The following is a 17,592-nucleotide window of genomic DNA, read 5'->3' as shown; positions in this document are numbered from 1 at the left end:
ACATTACTAAATTGTTTGTCTTTTACCTGTTAGAAAAAATACATGTGGGGTGAGTATGTGGGCAAATTTATATTAGTAAACTTGCCAAACATAGTTACGTAAATAACAGTTAAAGAACTGTGTGCATATGTTCACCAAACGATGGTGATAAGAATGTCAATAGAAACACTATTATATTAGCTAAAAATACGAAACAACCCAAATCCCCATCAGCTGTGTAATAGAAAAATGATGGTACAGTCACACAATGGAATATTATTCAGGAATGAGAATGAATAATCTATCGCCACATGTACCAGCATAGATGAACCCCACAAACCTAATGATGAACAAAAGAAGTCAGACACAAAAGAGAACATACGGTTTGACTACATTTGTATAAAGTTCAAAACCAAAATTAATCCACGCTCTTAGAAGTAAGGATAGTGATGACCCTGGGACAGACACATAGTGACTGGAAGTGTGGCTTGGGGGAGGTTCTTTTGTGATGCTAGTCACGTTCTGTTTCTTGATCTGGTTGATCTGGGTATGAGTTACAAAGGTGCTATCAATCTGTAAAGATTGAGTGATACGGGCACCTTTCCATACACATACTATCCTGCACTTCAACAGAAAGTTTTAAAAAGAATAATAAGTAATTTAAACATAGTGAAAGTAGTAGGACCCAGCCTATTTGAAGCCTGGAACAGAGGAAAGACCCTACTGATTTCTGACTGCCACTTGCCATCATTAAAGTGGATGAATTTCTTATCTCTTAAGGCTATAAGCTCCTTCATAGCTGAAATATGTAAGAGCATGATCACAGACTAGAGATAGTGATGGGATTTAGTAAATCAGCATTTGGTTTGTGTCAAATTACTAAGAACATTGGGAGGGAAATTTGGTATACAAGTCAAGTTGATTCTTGGTGATTAAGAGGCATGAAGTTAAAGCCTTCTGGGCTCTACCACAGAAAGTTAGCTAAAATTACATACTGCAGCTTTCACTTTACTCACAATTTTATTACAAGAAGTATATTCTATAAACATAAGAATTTTCCATACTTCCTTGCTTATGTAAATTACATGATCCATTTCATACTTAATTATTAATTACTACTAGAATACTAAAAATGTAATACAGTAGGGCAAAAATATAATTTTCTCTATTTTTCTTTGGTGTCTATTAATGAAATCATTTAATTTCAAGTGGCTCCCATGGTATTACATATTTATAGAGGCTCTAATAACAATCTAGTATTGTTGGCACAAAAGTCTTGGATTTCTGAGTTAATTCTAAATAACAACACATTTTTTAGCAAAGTCTTCATTTATGGTAGAGAAGTGGCTCCAGGAAGATGCTAAGATAATTTAATTAACTAAGTATTGCATGCAAAATCAGTTTTTACTAACATTGTACCTATACTCAACTGTAACCACTTATGTATTCCCAACCAATTTAGAGCCCTCAAAATGAAAATAATATTCAAGGGAAATCATTACATGTGCAACACATTCTAGTGTCTGCGTGTTTCCTTCACCGACGTGAAGAATAAATTCTCCCCTTTCTGGAGAATCGAAACCCGGCTGCCATGTTACTTCACATTCCAATGAGGAGTATGGTTCAACAGTGCCTATAGAGGATTTAGAGAGAATAAGACATTTACCACACTTTAATTATACATTTTTTTAATATCCAAAATAAGAGCTGGTATAAAAATGTAATGACATTATATAACAAATTATTTAAATTAAACTCAAAATATAGGGAAATGCTAAATGAGAGATTATCAAATGAGTATAGACCTATAGAGTTTGATTAAAATCTAAAATGCATACCTTATTTTCCAATTTTAATAGGCAGACCAAAATATCTGACAACAAGGAGGACAATATTTAGCAAAATATAGAAATTTATCAACGGAGGCAAACACTCTAGGATTAGAGATGGCTTTAGACATAGATAGTAGAAAACCATATGTGATCCCTGATTAAATGTCCCCTCCATATGTTTCCCAACACTCTGAAATACTTAATAACATCAGATGCTCATTCAGTTTCAAAGGGAGGAATTACCATTACCAGAGGCTTTTTTTTTAATGTTCACATCCCTAGAGACGTAACTTCTGATGTAGCTCTTAGTAAGTAATACATTTCTATAATTCAAATGTACTGAGAACCCAGGAGATCAGGCACATTAGTGTGGGCTGCTTTATCTGTTTAAATTCATCTCCTTTGGAGTAAGAAAATAATACCCAATGGAAAGAATGACTTAGAAGTTCTTCCTTCAGGAAGAGAGGATCACCTGAGATTCAAAAACACAGGACACTGAACGGAGAGATGAGTGACCATCACAAACAAACCTTGCCTTGGGTCAGGTTGACTCTTATGTGATGGTAATTTCTTCAATCTTAAAAAAGATATAGTGTCTACCTCCTAGCTTTGCAGTGACTATGTAGAGAGAGAACGGCACATGTAAAGGGATTAACATAGTGTGTGATGCCTAGAAAGCACTTAGTGTCAGATATTATTATTAATACTCTGGAATGCCAACACAATGGTAGGCACAATAATTTAAAAAAGAAGAAAAATGGACACAGAAGAGCTAACTCCCCCATCTAGATGGGGGGGTCCATCAGGATTATATTTGTCTATGAGTAACAAAAAGTCCTGCTGCAGTGGGTTAGGTAGATAGGGGGTTATTTATCTTATGCAATCAGAAGTCTACAGATAAGTATTCCAGGGTTGCCTTAGCAGGCTGACAATGCCTTCAAGGAGCAATGCTCCTTCTAGCTTCCTACACTATCATTCCTTACTATGTGGCCTTCCTCAATGTGGAAAGGCATCACAGCATAGTGGTTAAGAGAGCACAAATTCTAGGGTCAGATTCTCTGGTTCAAATTTCAGCTCTGCCACTTACTAGCTGAGATCTTGGACAATTTAATGTATGTAACAGTTTCCTCATACATAAAATGGAGATAACAGAGAATTGCTGTAGAGATTAAATAAGCTAATATATGTAGAAGTACTTCAAATAATGCCTGGCATATAGAAGGAAGACAAAGCTAAAAGAAATTTCTGTCCATATCTCATTGGCAAGAAAGGCTGGGGAAAAGAGATTTCTAGATAAAAACATTGTTTCCCCAAACGAACTGAGGGTCCTGTAAGGAAGGGAAATGGATATCAGACATGGGTTTAGCAACATCTATCACAATAGGAGATGGATATAAACAAATAATTGTAGATGAAATAACAAATACACAATGGGAGCAGAGAAGAAGGTAGGGAGGGAGTCTAAATTAGCTTAAGAAAGTAGAAGAAACTGCATTATAAAGAAATGGCATTTGACTTGTGACTGAAGGATGAGCAGGAACTCTGCAGCAAGACAAAGTCTGGGGGAAATGTAAAAGTCAAGTGACAGTGCTGAAAGAGAGTAGTGTGTGGTCAAGACTGATGGAAAGTAACTCTGACAAAGAAGATCCAATGCTATATATATATATAAAGACGCCTGAGCGTGCTGAGAAGAGTTGAGAGTAGCACAAGGATTATAGATCCATGTTGAGGGGTCAGCTTGAGGTGAATATTTCCCTTCCAATCAGCACGGCTAGATATTTTTCTCCAAGAATATTATGTATATCAGAGGAGAGGGGAGATAAATTAGATGGCTGGATTGAGCAAGGCTCAGATTGGCAGGGCAGGTACTACAAATGGCCAAGGAGTGAGAGAAATGAGAAAGACAGTGAGGGTGAACTGAATGAAGACAAGTTCGAGGGTTGAGCGGACTCAAGGGTTCAGTCAAGTTAAAGACAATAAGGATGAAAACAAAGCAAAACAAGCAGAAACATGAACAATACCTAATGAAAAAGTCAAATTAGAAGCCAATTCTATCTTTGAAAACAATCCACTCTTACATTCTCTCCTCACAATACTCACTATCCAAACACAAATCCAAAATATATCAGGCCTCAGGGAGAAAGGATAATCAAAACATAATAGAACTATTCATTTTACTTTACAAAAATATATAAAGGGATATGATTAAATGTATTATTCAGGATGTAAAACCAATATAACAAAAGAGATATAAGAAAAATGACTTGATAAAAAGATTTATACAAAGAGGGAAAAACAAAATTGAGTAATTATTATATGAATATTCTGAGCACTGAAAGGAAAAGGAGGGGCTGGCCCGGTGGCGCAGCGGTTAAGTGCGCACACTCTGCTGCGGAGGCCTGGGGTTCACAGGTTTGGATCCCGGGCGTGCACCGACGCACCGCTTGTCAAGCCATGCTGTGGTGGCATCCCATATAAAGTGGAGGAAGATGGGCACGGATGTTAGCCCAGGGCTAATCTTCCTCAGAAAAGAGGATGATTGGCATTGGATGTTAGCTCAGGGCTGATTTTCCTCACCAAAAAAAAAAAAAAAAAAAAAACATGAAAGGAAAAGAACATCAGAGAAATCTATGTATATAATACAAATTGTGCATACTTTCCCTCAATGCTATATGAAATAGATTTGAGTATTGTATCATTTGTATTCTAAAAAAATCAAAAGTACTTAAAGGCTAATGGTATTACTCATATAAACACCGTGTTTGGAATTAAATGTCTATGTTTTTGTGCTTTGATTTAAAAAATGTAAGAGGCATTATGAGCAGCCCAAAGAAAATAGAAGCAAATACTAAAATCTCCCTTGTAAAAATAAAGTTGTAAAGACCATGAGAAGCATAACTGGTGTTCCAATTTATAATACTATTGTAATTCCACTTCCCTTTTGACAAATTAAGCATCGCATCATCATGGCATTTCCATAGCAGCCACAAGGGGGAAGTCAAGCCCACTCAGCCCTAGTTAGGATGGACAAATACAAGGAAAAGTGCCCGGGTACTGTGTTTTTCAGACACTTTTAATGCATATCACGTGCTTGATCAGAACCTATGGCTGAAATGCAGATAATATAACTATGACTGTTTGATACCTGTCCAAAACAACTGGAGGAAGTTTATCTAGAATCTTGGAAATATACAGAAATATTTTCTCTTTTCTCTGATTATTCACTCAGCTTTTCTTTAGATTGGGACAGAATCCAGTATTACCAGTATTAATAACAGAAAAAAGAGCTTGGTCAAAAATTGATGTATGTATACCTCGAATACTTTAATAAATTATAATCTGGGATTGTGCTAAATCAATCCAGGTTAATAAAAAGATTAAATATGCCTATATCAATGATCTCCAATGCTTACGAAGGGCCAGTCCTACTCTTCCACTTGTTAATTTTGTCAGTGTCTCCACCTATATATCCACACTAAAATTAAGTGAATTTAAATTAATACTTAAGATTGTTTATAACACTCCCTGTTACAAACACTGGTAGAGTTATATAAAAATCATGATTTGGAAATGACTGATACTCATAAGAAAATATACCTAAGGCAAGATTTCTACAAACCAGGACTCTTCTGTGATTGAAAGTATACTCTATTTAGATCCCAAATGAAGACTATTCCTAAATTAGAGATAAAGAGGGAGGGAGGGGAAGGGAAGAAGAAGGTAGGGAAGGAAAGAGAGAGGGAAGGAAGCAGGGAGCAAGGAACTGATAATGGAGATGGATGGCAAGAAGCACGATAGGCTATCACTACTCTGAGGACATTTTCAGGAAAAAAAAATAAGTCCAAAATGATTCTAGCAAATTTTCATAATCAAATAGCTATCTATTTGGTACCTACTCTTTGCCCAGTCATTATAAAAGGAGTTTTCCATACATTTAATCTTTATGAGATATATTAGTCTCTCCATTTTACAGATAAGGAAACTAGTGCTTATAGAGTACTTTTCTCAAGATCACAAAGCTAGTGAGAAGCTAAGACAAGTTTTGAAACCAGGTCTATCTGACTCCAAAGTTGGTTTTATTTTCCATTCATGCAGAATTGGACTTTAGCTGGTTATAAAGCACCCATGTGTCACTGCAGATACAAAGATCCAGATCTTTCCATCTAGCTGGAAAGGCGTCACATGTACAGAAAATGAAGATACCGTATTGATCACTCAACTTCTAACTTGTCATTTTATTTCTTTAAATGATAGGTTGTATCCTCATGAGGTCCTCACAGCATATCACAATGATGTTTGCCAAATTTCACAGGCTACTAGATAAGTGCCAGTTTAGCAGTTACCAGGGCTCAGTTTTATAAAAGGTACATTATATGGAATTATAGATTCCAGGAAATGGCAGAAGCAAGGTTATGAGGATAGTTAACAAATATAAGGAACCATCAAAAATAGTAAATTTGAGATTATTTTCTATTAATTAAAAAATTCCTTATTTAAATGAGTTTTAAGCTCTTAGTTTTATTAATTGGATTTTATTACCTGTGTTAAATATTGACTATAAAGAATTTTTAAAGCCTTCTAAAAGAATTCACAATCTAACAAAATATAAGTCATTCTCAATCATATCTTATTACCATTATCAAACTAAAACTAAACAAAAAAATAGTTTTCATCAGCGTCTATGATAGTTAATTTTATTTGTCAACTTGGCTAGGCTATGGTACCCAGCTGTTTGGTCAAACATCAGCCTAGAGGCTGCTGTGAAGGTATTTTTTAGATATGATTAACATTTAAGTCAGTAGGCTTTGAGTAAAGCAGATTACCTTCCACAATGTAGGAGGGCCTCATCCAATCAGCTGCAGGCCTTAAGAGAAAAGACTGAGGTCCCTTTGGATTTACAACTGCAACATCAATTCTTCCCTGGGTCTCCAGCCTGCCAGTCTGCCAGCCTGCCCTGCACATTTCAATTTCAAGTTTGCCAGTCCACACAATGGTATGAACCGATTCCTTAAAATCGCTCTCTCTCTCTCTCTCTCTTCACATCTCTCTCTCTATATATACATATATATATTTCCTCTTGGTTCTATTTCTCTGGAGAACTCTTGACTAATACAGGATCCATATTTTCAAATCCAATTTTATGTATGTAAAAGTAAATACCCCAATGACCATATCTGATTTACTTCTATGTTCTTAGCACCATTATACAGTACACACTCAATAAATGATTAATGCCTGAATATATGAATAAATGAAGGTCTAAATCAAACAAACAGAATAAACTATTACCTTTCGCTGGACGAATGGAAAATGCTATTCCTGTTCCTTTGTTTACCGGTTGCCATTCAAATTGGGCAAAATAATTCTGATGATTATACAACCTAACTGTCCCCCTAAAACATGTTTTCACCAAGAAGCCTTGTGATCTCAACACCAGCTCATTAGAAGATAGCTCAAGTTTTACTGGCAGGACAACTGCCACCACCAGGATGTGCCCACTGGGTACACTGTTCACAGTAAAGGTGAAAGACCTGGAACACAGCAAAAGCATCGAAACTTAACTAATAGCTATTTGCAATTATAGAATTCAGTTAACATGTAAAAATGCATATACTATTGATTGACATCCACAATTAATTCTTAGCAACCAATATGTCAAAATAATTATGAAATTAGACTACCATTGAAATACAAATCTACAAATCTACAAGTTGATGTACATACACTTTCTATGTTTTGGGACCAAATATAACATATACTACAATTAGTGGGGCAAATAAATACATATTCTATAAAAGGATACTTGATTCTAGCATATAGAAATTGGAAAATAAATCCTACCTCCAAAATTTTCCAATGGTGGGAGATTCAAATACCATTGAAATATAAGTACTGGCTGTAGGTGGAATCACATATGAAAACTGCTTGGTTTTCCGAAGTTCTTCCAAATTAATATCTAACTGGATCAAAACATGAATAGGTAGCATATTAACAACATGCAGTAGATGAGTATTTGTGGAATTCACACAAACATCACCAAAGTTAAGGACAGAGGGCCCTGAAAAAAGGAAAAGTAAGTTATTAAGTTTCATGTTGGCAAATGTGTTCATTTATTTTTTTTAAGTTTTCACACTACATTTTAATCAATTAATTTGTAAAAAATGGTACTTAGAAAAACATTTATTATAATATTAGAAATTATTAACCAAGCTTTTTATCTAAATGTCCACAATTTGATGTTTGGAGATTACTGGCTAAAATTCAATAAAATATATTCTGATTATATGGAAAATTATGAGAAAATTACTAACGCTCATTAAAACTCAACTAGTACATGGGGGGTTTGCATACTCCAACACCCTCTCCACTGCCATCAATACATTTATGTTCACTTATCCAGAATTTATAGAAATTGGCAATTTTCCCATGACTCACTGTTTAACTTTTCCTTTTTAAATGCCAGAAGTTTTTATATCATAACAATTTTAATAATTATAAGTCTTATCCTGCTTTTTTAACAGCTTAATTTAATTATAACTGATATATAGTAAACTGTACATGTTTTTTCTTTTTTGGAGAGGAAGATCAGCCCTGAGCTAACATCCATGCCAATCCTCTTCTTTTTTTTTTTGCTGAGGAAGACTGGTCCTGAGCTAACATCCACTGCCTATCCTCCTCCTTGCTTTCCCCTTTTCTCCCCAAAGCCCCAGCAGATTGCTGTATGTCATAGTTGCACATCCTTCCAGCCGCTGCGTGTGGGATGCCGCCTCAGCACGGCTGGACAAGCGGTGCATCGGTGCACGCCCGGGATCCAAACCCGGGCCGCCAGCAGTGGAGCACACGCACCCAACCACCAAGCCACGGGGCTGGCCCCTGTACATGTTTAAAGGGTACAAATTCCTAAGTGTTGACATATGTATACACCTGTGAAACAATCACCACAAGGAAGAGAGTGAACATCCATCACTCCAAAAAGTTTTCTTGCGTCCTTTTATATTCTCTCCCTCCCGCCATCCTCCCTGCTCTCCCTTCCCAGACAACCACCCATCTGCTTTATGTCACTGTAGATCAGTTTGCATTTTCTAGAGTTTGAGTGGAATAATACAGTATGTACGATTTTTCTCTTTCTTTCACTCAGCAAGTACTCTGGAGATTCACTCAAGATGTTCCATGTATCAACAGTCCATTCCTTTACATTACTAAGTAGTTAAGTAGTAGTCCATTATAGGTGAATGTTTGTCTATTCACCTGTTGATTGACACTTGGATTGTTTCCAGGTATGAGCTATTACAATTAAAGCTGCTAAAACATTTGTGCATAAGTATTTGTTTAAACATATGCTTTCATTTCTTTTGGATAAACATCTAGGAGTAGAATGGATGGATAATATGGTAGATGTATGTTTAAATGTATAAGAAACTGCCAAACTGGTTTAAAGTGGTTGTATAATTTCACATTCCCACCAGCAGTGTATAAGGGTCCTGATTCCCTCACATCTTCGGCAACAATTGAAATGGTGAGTTTTTTGTTTTTTAACTTTAGCCATTCTAATAGAATCATAGTAGTATCTCATTGTGGTTTTATTTTGTGTTTCCCTAACAAGTAACAATGTTGTGCATCTTTCCATGTGCTTATTTGTCACTTGTATATCTTCGTTGATGAAATATCTGTTCAAATCCTTTGCCCATTTTTTAATTAGGTTGTTTGTTTTCTTAAAACTGACTCTCGAAAGTTTTATATATATTCTAGTTGCAATTCCTTCATCAGATATATAATTTTTAAATATTTTCTCTCAGTCTATGGCTTTTTTTATCCTCTTATAAGTAGCTTTTGAAGAGCAGAAGTATTTAAATTATATCATTTCAAATGTATCCATTTGTTCTTTTATGGATCATATTTTTTGTGCCGTATCTAAGACATTTTGCTTTTTCCATGGTCACAGATATTTTTTCCTATGCTTCCTTCTATAAGGCTTATGATCTGTTTTGATTCAGTTCTGGTATATAAGATATGGATACAAACTCCTTTTTTTTTCTGAGTGTGGTTCATATGTTTCAGCACTGTTTATCGAAACGACTATCCTTTCTGCATCACATTGCCTTTGCACATCTTTGTCAAAATTCAGTTTTCCAATATGTGTAGGTCTATTTCTGAACTCTCACATTTCATTGGTCTATGTGTTGATATTTCTGCCAAAACCACACTGTTTTGCTTACTATGGCTTTATAATAATTCTTGAAATCAGGTAGTGTTTTATCTCCAACTTGTTTTCCTTTTTCAAAATTGTTTTGACTATTCTAACTACTTTGCATTTCCATGTGAATTTTAAAATGAGCCTCTCCATTTCTACAAAAGATTCTGATGGGATTTTGATTGGAATTGTGTTGAATCTGTAGACCATATGGATCGTTTTTGAGTATCTTCTATGTCTCTGCATAATTTTTGAATATATGAAATACAGTTATAATAACTGTTTTAATGTCCTTGTCTGATAATTCTAACACATATATCAGTATTGAGTAGGTTTAATTGATTAATTATTCTTCTCATTATTGGTTGTGTTTTCCTGCTTCTTTTTATGCCTAGTAATCTTTGCCAGATATAGTAAATGTTACCTCATTAGGTGCTGGATATTTTTCGTATTCCTATAAATATTCTGGAGCTTTGTTCTGAAAGGCAGTTACCTTGAAACAGATTGATCCTTCCAGGTCTTGCTTTTATGAAAGTTACCTGGGTACAGAGTAGTGCTCTGAATAGTAATAATTATTCCCCACTACTGAGAACGCAACTTCCTGAGTACTTTGCCCCAATGTTCCATGAACTATGAGGGTTTTTTTTTTCCAGTCTGCCAGGTAGGAACTTTCAGTCATTATTCCTGGCATGTATGAGTACTGGATGATTCTATAATTCTTTCTAATGTTTTTTTTTCCCTAGCTTTACATAGTTTCCTCACATCCATGAGCTGACCAGTATTTTTTTGAATAATTGAGGGGAACCCTCAGCAGAACTCTGAGGTTCTCTTTATGCGCAGCTCTCTCCTATCCTATACTCTGCCCTGTGAGTTCTGGTTTCCTTGGTGACCGCTCTCAGCCAGGTCTCCTCATCTCAAGGATTCCATCAGGTTCTTCTGGGTTCCTTCTCTCTGTGCAGTGGACTGGACACACTCTTACAGCAGTAAGCTTGTGTAAGGCTCACATAGATTTTTCCCTGCCAGATATCATTCATCTTCATTTCCTGATAGCCAATATCTTGAAAATTCTTGTTTTATATACTTTTGTGTATTGTTTTCGGTTGTTTCAGGTAGATGTGTAAATTTAGTTCCCACTACTCCAACTTGGACAGAAGTTGAAATTTCCCTGCCTTCTTAAACTGAGTTGATTAGTTAAACTTTATGAATGTTAGCGTCTGTTATAATGAATATCACTTACTATATGCTTAAAAGGATCTTTGCTTCCTATCTAAACAATGAAGACCTCAGATTGAGGATCCAGAATCTGCAGCCAGACATGGGGATAGGATGGGACTGATGAACATGTTACAGAGCATGGTGACTCAAAAACCAGTGTGAAGGGAGAAAGCTGGAGTCAGGCTCAAACATGCATTCCTGGTCTCCAGAGAGTAAATGCAGACAGACATAGGACAACAAAATAGGAACAAAGTATGAGGAGACACAAAACACAGCAAGGTATCCTGACGCTGGATACCTGGCCAAAGGGCTGCCTATAGGTGTTAGTAACCTCAAAAAGAAGGGTAGGATCTGGAGAAGGGACAATCTGGTTTCAATAATAACAGTCCTTAGAGCTCCTGGCATTCTTTTCCTGCCTGTCCCCCCTGACCAGTATCCATGATGAAATCTTGGCCACTGGATTTTAATTTTTATGCCCTCTTGCATCAGGATCAGGCTATGAAGCTGCCATACTCTGTGCTACTGTTTTCCAGCCCCTTACAAAAGAGAAATGCAATGTATTCAATAAGTATAGCAGATTTTAGAATGATACTTCCATTCCATGTTTCAAGTATTAATTGAGTAAACAAAATCCACTATATTCCACTGCTAATTACAAATAAAAATGTTGACAAAATCCATAAAGTAACTATCAGAAACCTTTGAAAGGTAATAAAAATGGACTGGCTAAGGACCTCAGAAATAGAAAGAGGAACCTGTGGTGAATTTCCCTGAGTTATTATCTTGGCCTGGGTACTAGAGTAGCCTGCAACCCATGCTGTCTACTCAAAGACCTTGGAAGAGTGTGGCCCCATAGGGCCAAACCCTTTTGACTATACCTGCCCGATTCCAGGTAAACACCATGAAAGAATTTGATCTCCTTAACACGAGGCGCTAGAAAGACTGTGAAATGGAGCCCTGTCAACCATCCTTGCCCTGCACTAAGGCAAAGAGAGACATCACTCCTTCCCCTCTCCACTAAGTGCTGTGGATTTCCTGGAAAGGAGGTCTGTCAACCATACTTGCCCTGCACTAAGGCTAATGGAGGCAGTGTCCCTCTCCCTCTGGACCAGGCACTTAGGAGACTGTAGGATGGAGTCCTATTGACCACTACCACCCTACACTAAGAGAAGCAGTAGTAACATCCCTCTTCTCCTCACTTGGCACTGCACAGTGTGTGAGATGAAGGCCTGCTGATGGAAGCTGCCCTGTGCTAAACAAACATTAGCAAAGAGATGCTGCCCCTCCCTCCCTACTAGCACAGCGACCACAGAAATTGTGGGAAGGAGCCCTGTTGACTATCTCCACACATCACTAAACAAAAGCAAACAAACAGTTGACACCACTCACCTCCCACCTAGAGAGTGAGGGAAGGGATACAGACAGGTGGGAATTAGAGAAAGATATATTTTAAATTTGGGCATGAAATTATGGTCATACCCTGAGTAGTCCATGTGTGAAACCTACCAGAACCAACACAGCAAATGCCTTAAGAACTGAACTACAGTGTGAAATAATGTCTGCATTTCATATTGTCCTCTGGATAGCACATAAACAGAGCAAACCAGAATAGCACTGCAAAAGCTTTGAAAATTAAATTGGCAGTTGCATGACAGCACACAAATGTGGACTAGATAGAACATGTGTTCTGAAACTAAATGGATTGACTTCATTCTAAAATAGATGATTTAAATAGTAAACAGACTCTCATAACACAGCACTCAAAATGTCCAGGGTATAAACCAAAATTACTCATCATACCAAGAAGCAGGAAAATCTCAAAAGACACCAAGACGAAGACAACAAAGACATTGGAATTATTTGACAAGAGTTTTAAAAAAGTTATTATAAAATGATGGAATAAGTAATTATGAATACTCTTGAAATAAATGAAAAAAAAGTTTCAGCAAAGAAATAGAATATCCAAAGAAGAACTAAGTAGAAACTCTAAAATTAAAAAATATAGTAAGAGAAATAGAAAAATAATGGGTAGGCTTAATAACAGAATGAGATGACAAAAGAAAAAGTTGGTGAACCTGAAGAAATATCAACAGAATTTATCCAATCTGAGGAACAAAAAGAAAACAGACTGAAAAAAAAATTAAGAGAGTCTCAGACCTGTGGAACAAAAGCAAAAGGTCTAAAATTCATGTAATTAGAGTCCCAAAATGAGAAGGCAAAGAGTGTATGTGTCTGTGTGAGGGGGGGAGGCTCTTCAAAAATATTTGAACAAAAATGGCTGGAAAAAAAACAAATTTAGCAAAAAAAGTAAACCTACAGATTCTAGAAGCTCAGTGAAACTAAAACTGGGTAATGTCCCCCCAAAAAACCATGCCCAGACTTTTGAAAACTTTTGAGAACTAATGATGAACTTTTGAAAGTAAAGACAAAGAAAGAATCTTGAATGGCATTCAAAAATCCTGACATATCAATATTTACATCAAATGTAAATGATACAAATACACCAATTAAAAAACAGAGATTGTCAGAATGAATAAAAACCTACAATATGCTGTCCACAGGAAACTTCCTTCAAATGTAATGACAGGTAAGTTAAAAGTAGAACAAAGTAAAAAGATGTATAATGCAAAGACTAAACAAAAGAAAGCTTTAATAGCTATATTAATATCAGATAAACTATATTTCAGAGCACAGAAAATTACCAGGGACAAAGAAGGACATTACATAATGATAAAAGAGACCAAGAAGACATAACAATCTTAAATGTGTATGCACCAAACAACGGAGCTTCAAAATACATGAAGCAAAATTGATGGAATTAAAAGAAGAAATAGAATAGGCCAGCTCCATGGCCTAGTGGTTAAGTTCAGCGTGCTCCACTTCAGCGGCCCAGGTTTGTGGGTTCAGATCCCGGGCTTGGACCTACACCACTTGCCGGCCATGCTTTGGAGGCAACCCACATATAAAATAGAGGAAGACTGGCACAGATGTTAGCTCAGGGCTAATCTTCCTCAAGCAAAAAAAGAGGAAGACTGGCAACAGATGGTAGCTCAGGGATAATCTTCCTCAGCAAAAAAAAAAAAAAGAGAGAAATAGGAAAATCCACAATTGTAGTTGGAACTTCAATCACCTTTGTCAATAATTGATAGACTCTCTAGACATAAAAGCAGTAAGGATTTAGTAGAAATAAACAATACCATTAACTAATTGGGATTTAATTGACATTTAAAGAACACTCTATCCAGCAATAGCAGAATACAACTTCTTTTGAAGCCAAATGAACCTTCAACAAGAGAGACCACATCTAGGATCAAACTTAACAAATCCTCAAAAATTTAAAAGAATTGAATCCATACATGTGTGTACTCTGACCAAATGGAATTGAACTAGAAAACAATAACAGAAAGAAAAAAAAAAAAACAGAAAAATCTTGGAGGAATTTAAACCTCACACTTCTAAATAACTCATGAGCCAAAGAGAATGTTTCAAGGAAAGCTAGATAATATACTGAACTGAAAGAAGTTGAAAATATATCAGAATAGGTGGGATGTAACTAAAGTACTGCTTAGTGAGAAATTTATAGCACTAAATGATTATACTAGAAAAAAAAAGAAGGGTCTAAATCAATAATTTAAGCTTCTATCTCAAGAAACTAGAAAAAGAGCAATCCAATAAAAATCCAAAGTAAATAGAAGGAAATGATAAATACAAGAAAAGTCATTGAAATTAAAAACAGAAAAACAATAGAGAAAATCAATGAAACCACAAGTTGATTATTTAAAATGAACAATAAAATTGATAAACCTCAATTGAGACTGAAAAAGAAAAATAAGAAAGAAGACATAAATTTCCAATATTAAGGAGAGAGGCTGTATCAATACAGATGCTGCTGCCACAGACATTGAAAGGATAATTTGGGAATGCTAACTTTAATTAAAAATATATATATTATAAATATAGAGCAAAATTTTCTGAAACTACAATCTTCTTTGATAGTTCCAGTCTCTGTTCTGTGCAGAGGCTTCAAAAGCACTTTTAGGGACCTGCCTGGTGGGGTAGCGGTTAAGTATGTGCGCTCCACTTCTGAGGCCCAGGGTTTGCCGGTTCGGATCCTGGGAGCGGACCTACGCACTGCTCATCGAGCCATGCTGAGGCAGCGTCCCACATAGAGCAACTAGAAGGATGTACAACTATGACATACAACTATCTACTGGCGCTTTGGGGAGAAAAAGGAAAAAGGGAGGAAGATTGGCAACAGATGTTAGCTCAGGGCCAATCTTCCTCAATAAACAAACACCAGGTGAAGAAGGGAGAGAAGTTGATGGGGGAGTTGTAGAAGAGGCACTGAACACCTTCTTCTAACTTGGCTCCTTTTGCATTTGTATAGATCTGCTTATCTGACTGTCAGTCACCAATTTGGAAGTCACCCAAAGCATTTACCACCCAACAGTGAAAGGTAAGTTCCTGGGGCTACAAAGCCCAGTACCTATCACATGCCTGGCACAAAACAGAGGCACAGTAAATGATGTTTGACCTGAACTGCATACACAACCTCAGACAGGCAAGGAACTAATGAGTTTCCAGACTGCAACACCCAAGTGCCTCATTGTCACCGTGTGGCAGGGAGGTTTAGCTCCAGTGCTCTTAGGGCATTGAGGCCTATTTCTCATTCAGAATCTCAGTCCAACTCTATTTACCAATCCTGCCACCCACTTTCCCCAGAGCCAGATGCTGCTTTGGGCATTTCCCATAGGCCTCACTGATCTGAGACTTGGCCACTGACCAGCCAAAACAAACCACCACCACCCAGATATTTAATCACTTCCCACTGCTTTGCCTCTGACCTTGTACCTCTTTGGACATCACCTTTAGTCTGGATAATATCAGAGTTGGTATTTGGTGTTTTGTGTGCTGGGTCTCCCTAGAGGAAGAATCATACATCCATACCAATTAATCATCCTCTGTCCACATCTCCCTCGGGGCCTCCCTAACTCTGCTTAGAATGAAATGCGGACTCCCTCTTCAGACCAGTAGAGCCACTATTTCTTTAACCGTAATCGTACTTTAACAGGCTTGGTGAAAATGACCTAGGGAGGGACACTGTGCAATACCTCTGCAAGGTTAAGGGGGAACTGTCACTTATTTCCTAACTCATGTCTAGGGGTGTTGTCAAAATAATAATGATCTCAATGGCAAATATTCAGGGAAGGTCAACATCATGATCTGAGGTTTCAATACAAGTTAGGACAGAGGAGCCAGAAATATTAAGACAGATCCAGGAACAAGACAGACAAAATAGGTCTTAATAAGATCCTATATATACCTAGCACAGCCAAAGCAATCTTGAAAAAGAAGAATAAATTTGGAGGACTTACACTTACCAATTTCAAAACTTACTGTGAAGCTACAGTATCAAACACAGTGTAGAACTATCATTAGGATAGACATATAGATCAATGGAACAGAAGTGAGACTCCGGAAATAAATCCTGACACACACGGTCAACTGATTTTCGACCGAGGTGCCAAGGCAATTCAATGAGGAATGATAGTATTTTCAACAAATGGTGCTGGGACAATTGAATATCCACATACAATAATATGAATTCAGACTTTTAACTCACATCATAAACAAAAACTAACTCAAAGGAATTGTAGTCCTAAATATAAGATCTAAAATTACAAAAATTTTAGAAGAAAACAGGAATCTTTGAGGTAGCTAAAAATTTCTTGGGTATGATATCAAAAGCATGATCTATAAAAGAAAAAAATGTGGTAAATTCAATTTCATTTAAATTAAAAACTTTTGTGCTTTAAACAACATTATTAAGAAAATGAAAAAAAAACGAGACAGAGAAAATATTTGGAAATCATCTATCTAATAAAGGACTTGTATCCAGAATATATAAACAATTCTTATAACTCTATAATAAGGCAAATATTCAAATTAAAATTGGGCAAAGAATTTGAAAGACATTTATCCAAAGAAGATATATGATTTAAATAGACATTTCTCTAAGCAAATACATGAAAACATATTCAACATCTTAGTCACTAGCAAAATGCAAATCAAAGCCACAGTGAGATAACACTTCACACCCACTAGGATGGCTGTAATCAAAAAGATGGAAAATAAAAATTGCTAGTGAAAATGTGGAGAAACTGTAGCCCTAGAGCATTGTGGGTGGGACTATAACTTGGTCAGTCACTTTGGAAAAGTTTTGGCAGTTTCTTTCAAAGTGAGACATCAATTTACCATACAACCCAGCAATTCCACTCCTAGGAATCTTACCAAAAGAAATGAAAACATATGTTCACTCAAAGAATTATATGTGAATGTTTATAATTATTCACAATAGCCTCAAACTGGAAACAT

At 36.4% G+C, this 17,592-nt stretch overlaps 1 protein-coding gene across 1 annotated transcript in view; it reads right to left on the bottom strand.

Moving 5' to 3' along the window:
* Positions 1-17,592, bottom strand: part of CFAP47 (cilia and flagella associated protein 47) — a 533,305-nt gene that overhangs the window by 465,737 nt on the left and 49,976 nt on the right. Inside the window, exons 14-16 of the mRNA XM_058535621.1 lie at positions 7,653-7,869; positions 7,101-7,342; positions 1,482-1,612 (exon numbers count right to left, since the gene is read on the bottom strand). Of these exons, the coding sequence (XP_058391604.1) occupies positions 1,482-1,612; positions 7,101-7,342; positions 7,653-7,869 (590 nt within the window). The remainder of the gene's footprint in view (positions 1-1,481; positions 1,613-7,100; positions 7,343-7,652; positions 7,870-17,592) is intronic.

The sequence above is a fragment of the Diceros bicornis genome, chromosome X (genome assembly GCF_020826845.1).
Source record: "Diceros bicornis minor isolate mBicDic1 chromosome X, mDicBic1.mat.cur, whole genome shotgun sequence".
NCBI classification, from domain to species: domain Eukaryota; kingdom Metazoa; phylum Chordata; class Mammalia; order Perissodactyla; family Rhinocerotidae; genus Diceros; species Diceros bicornis.
Note: the sequence above shows the minus strand (reverse complement) of the source record. Positions and strands in the feature narration are given on the sequence as shown.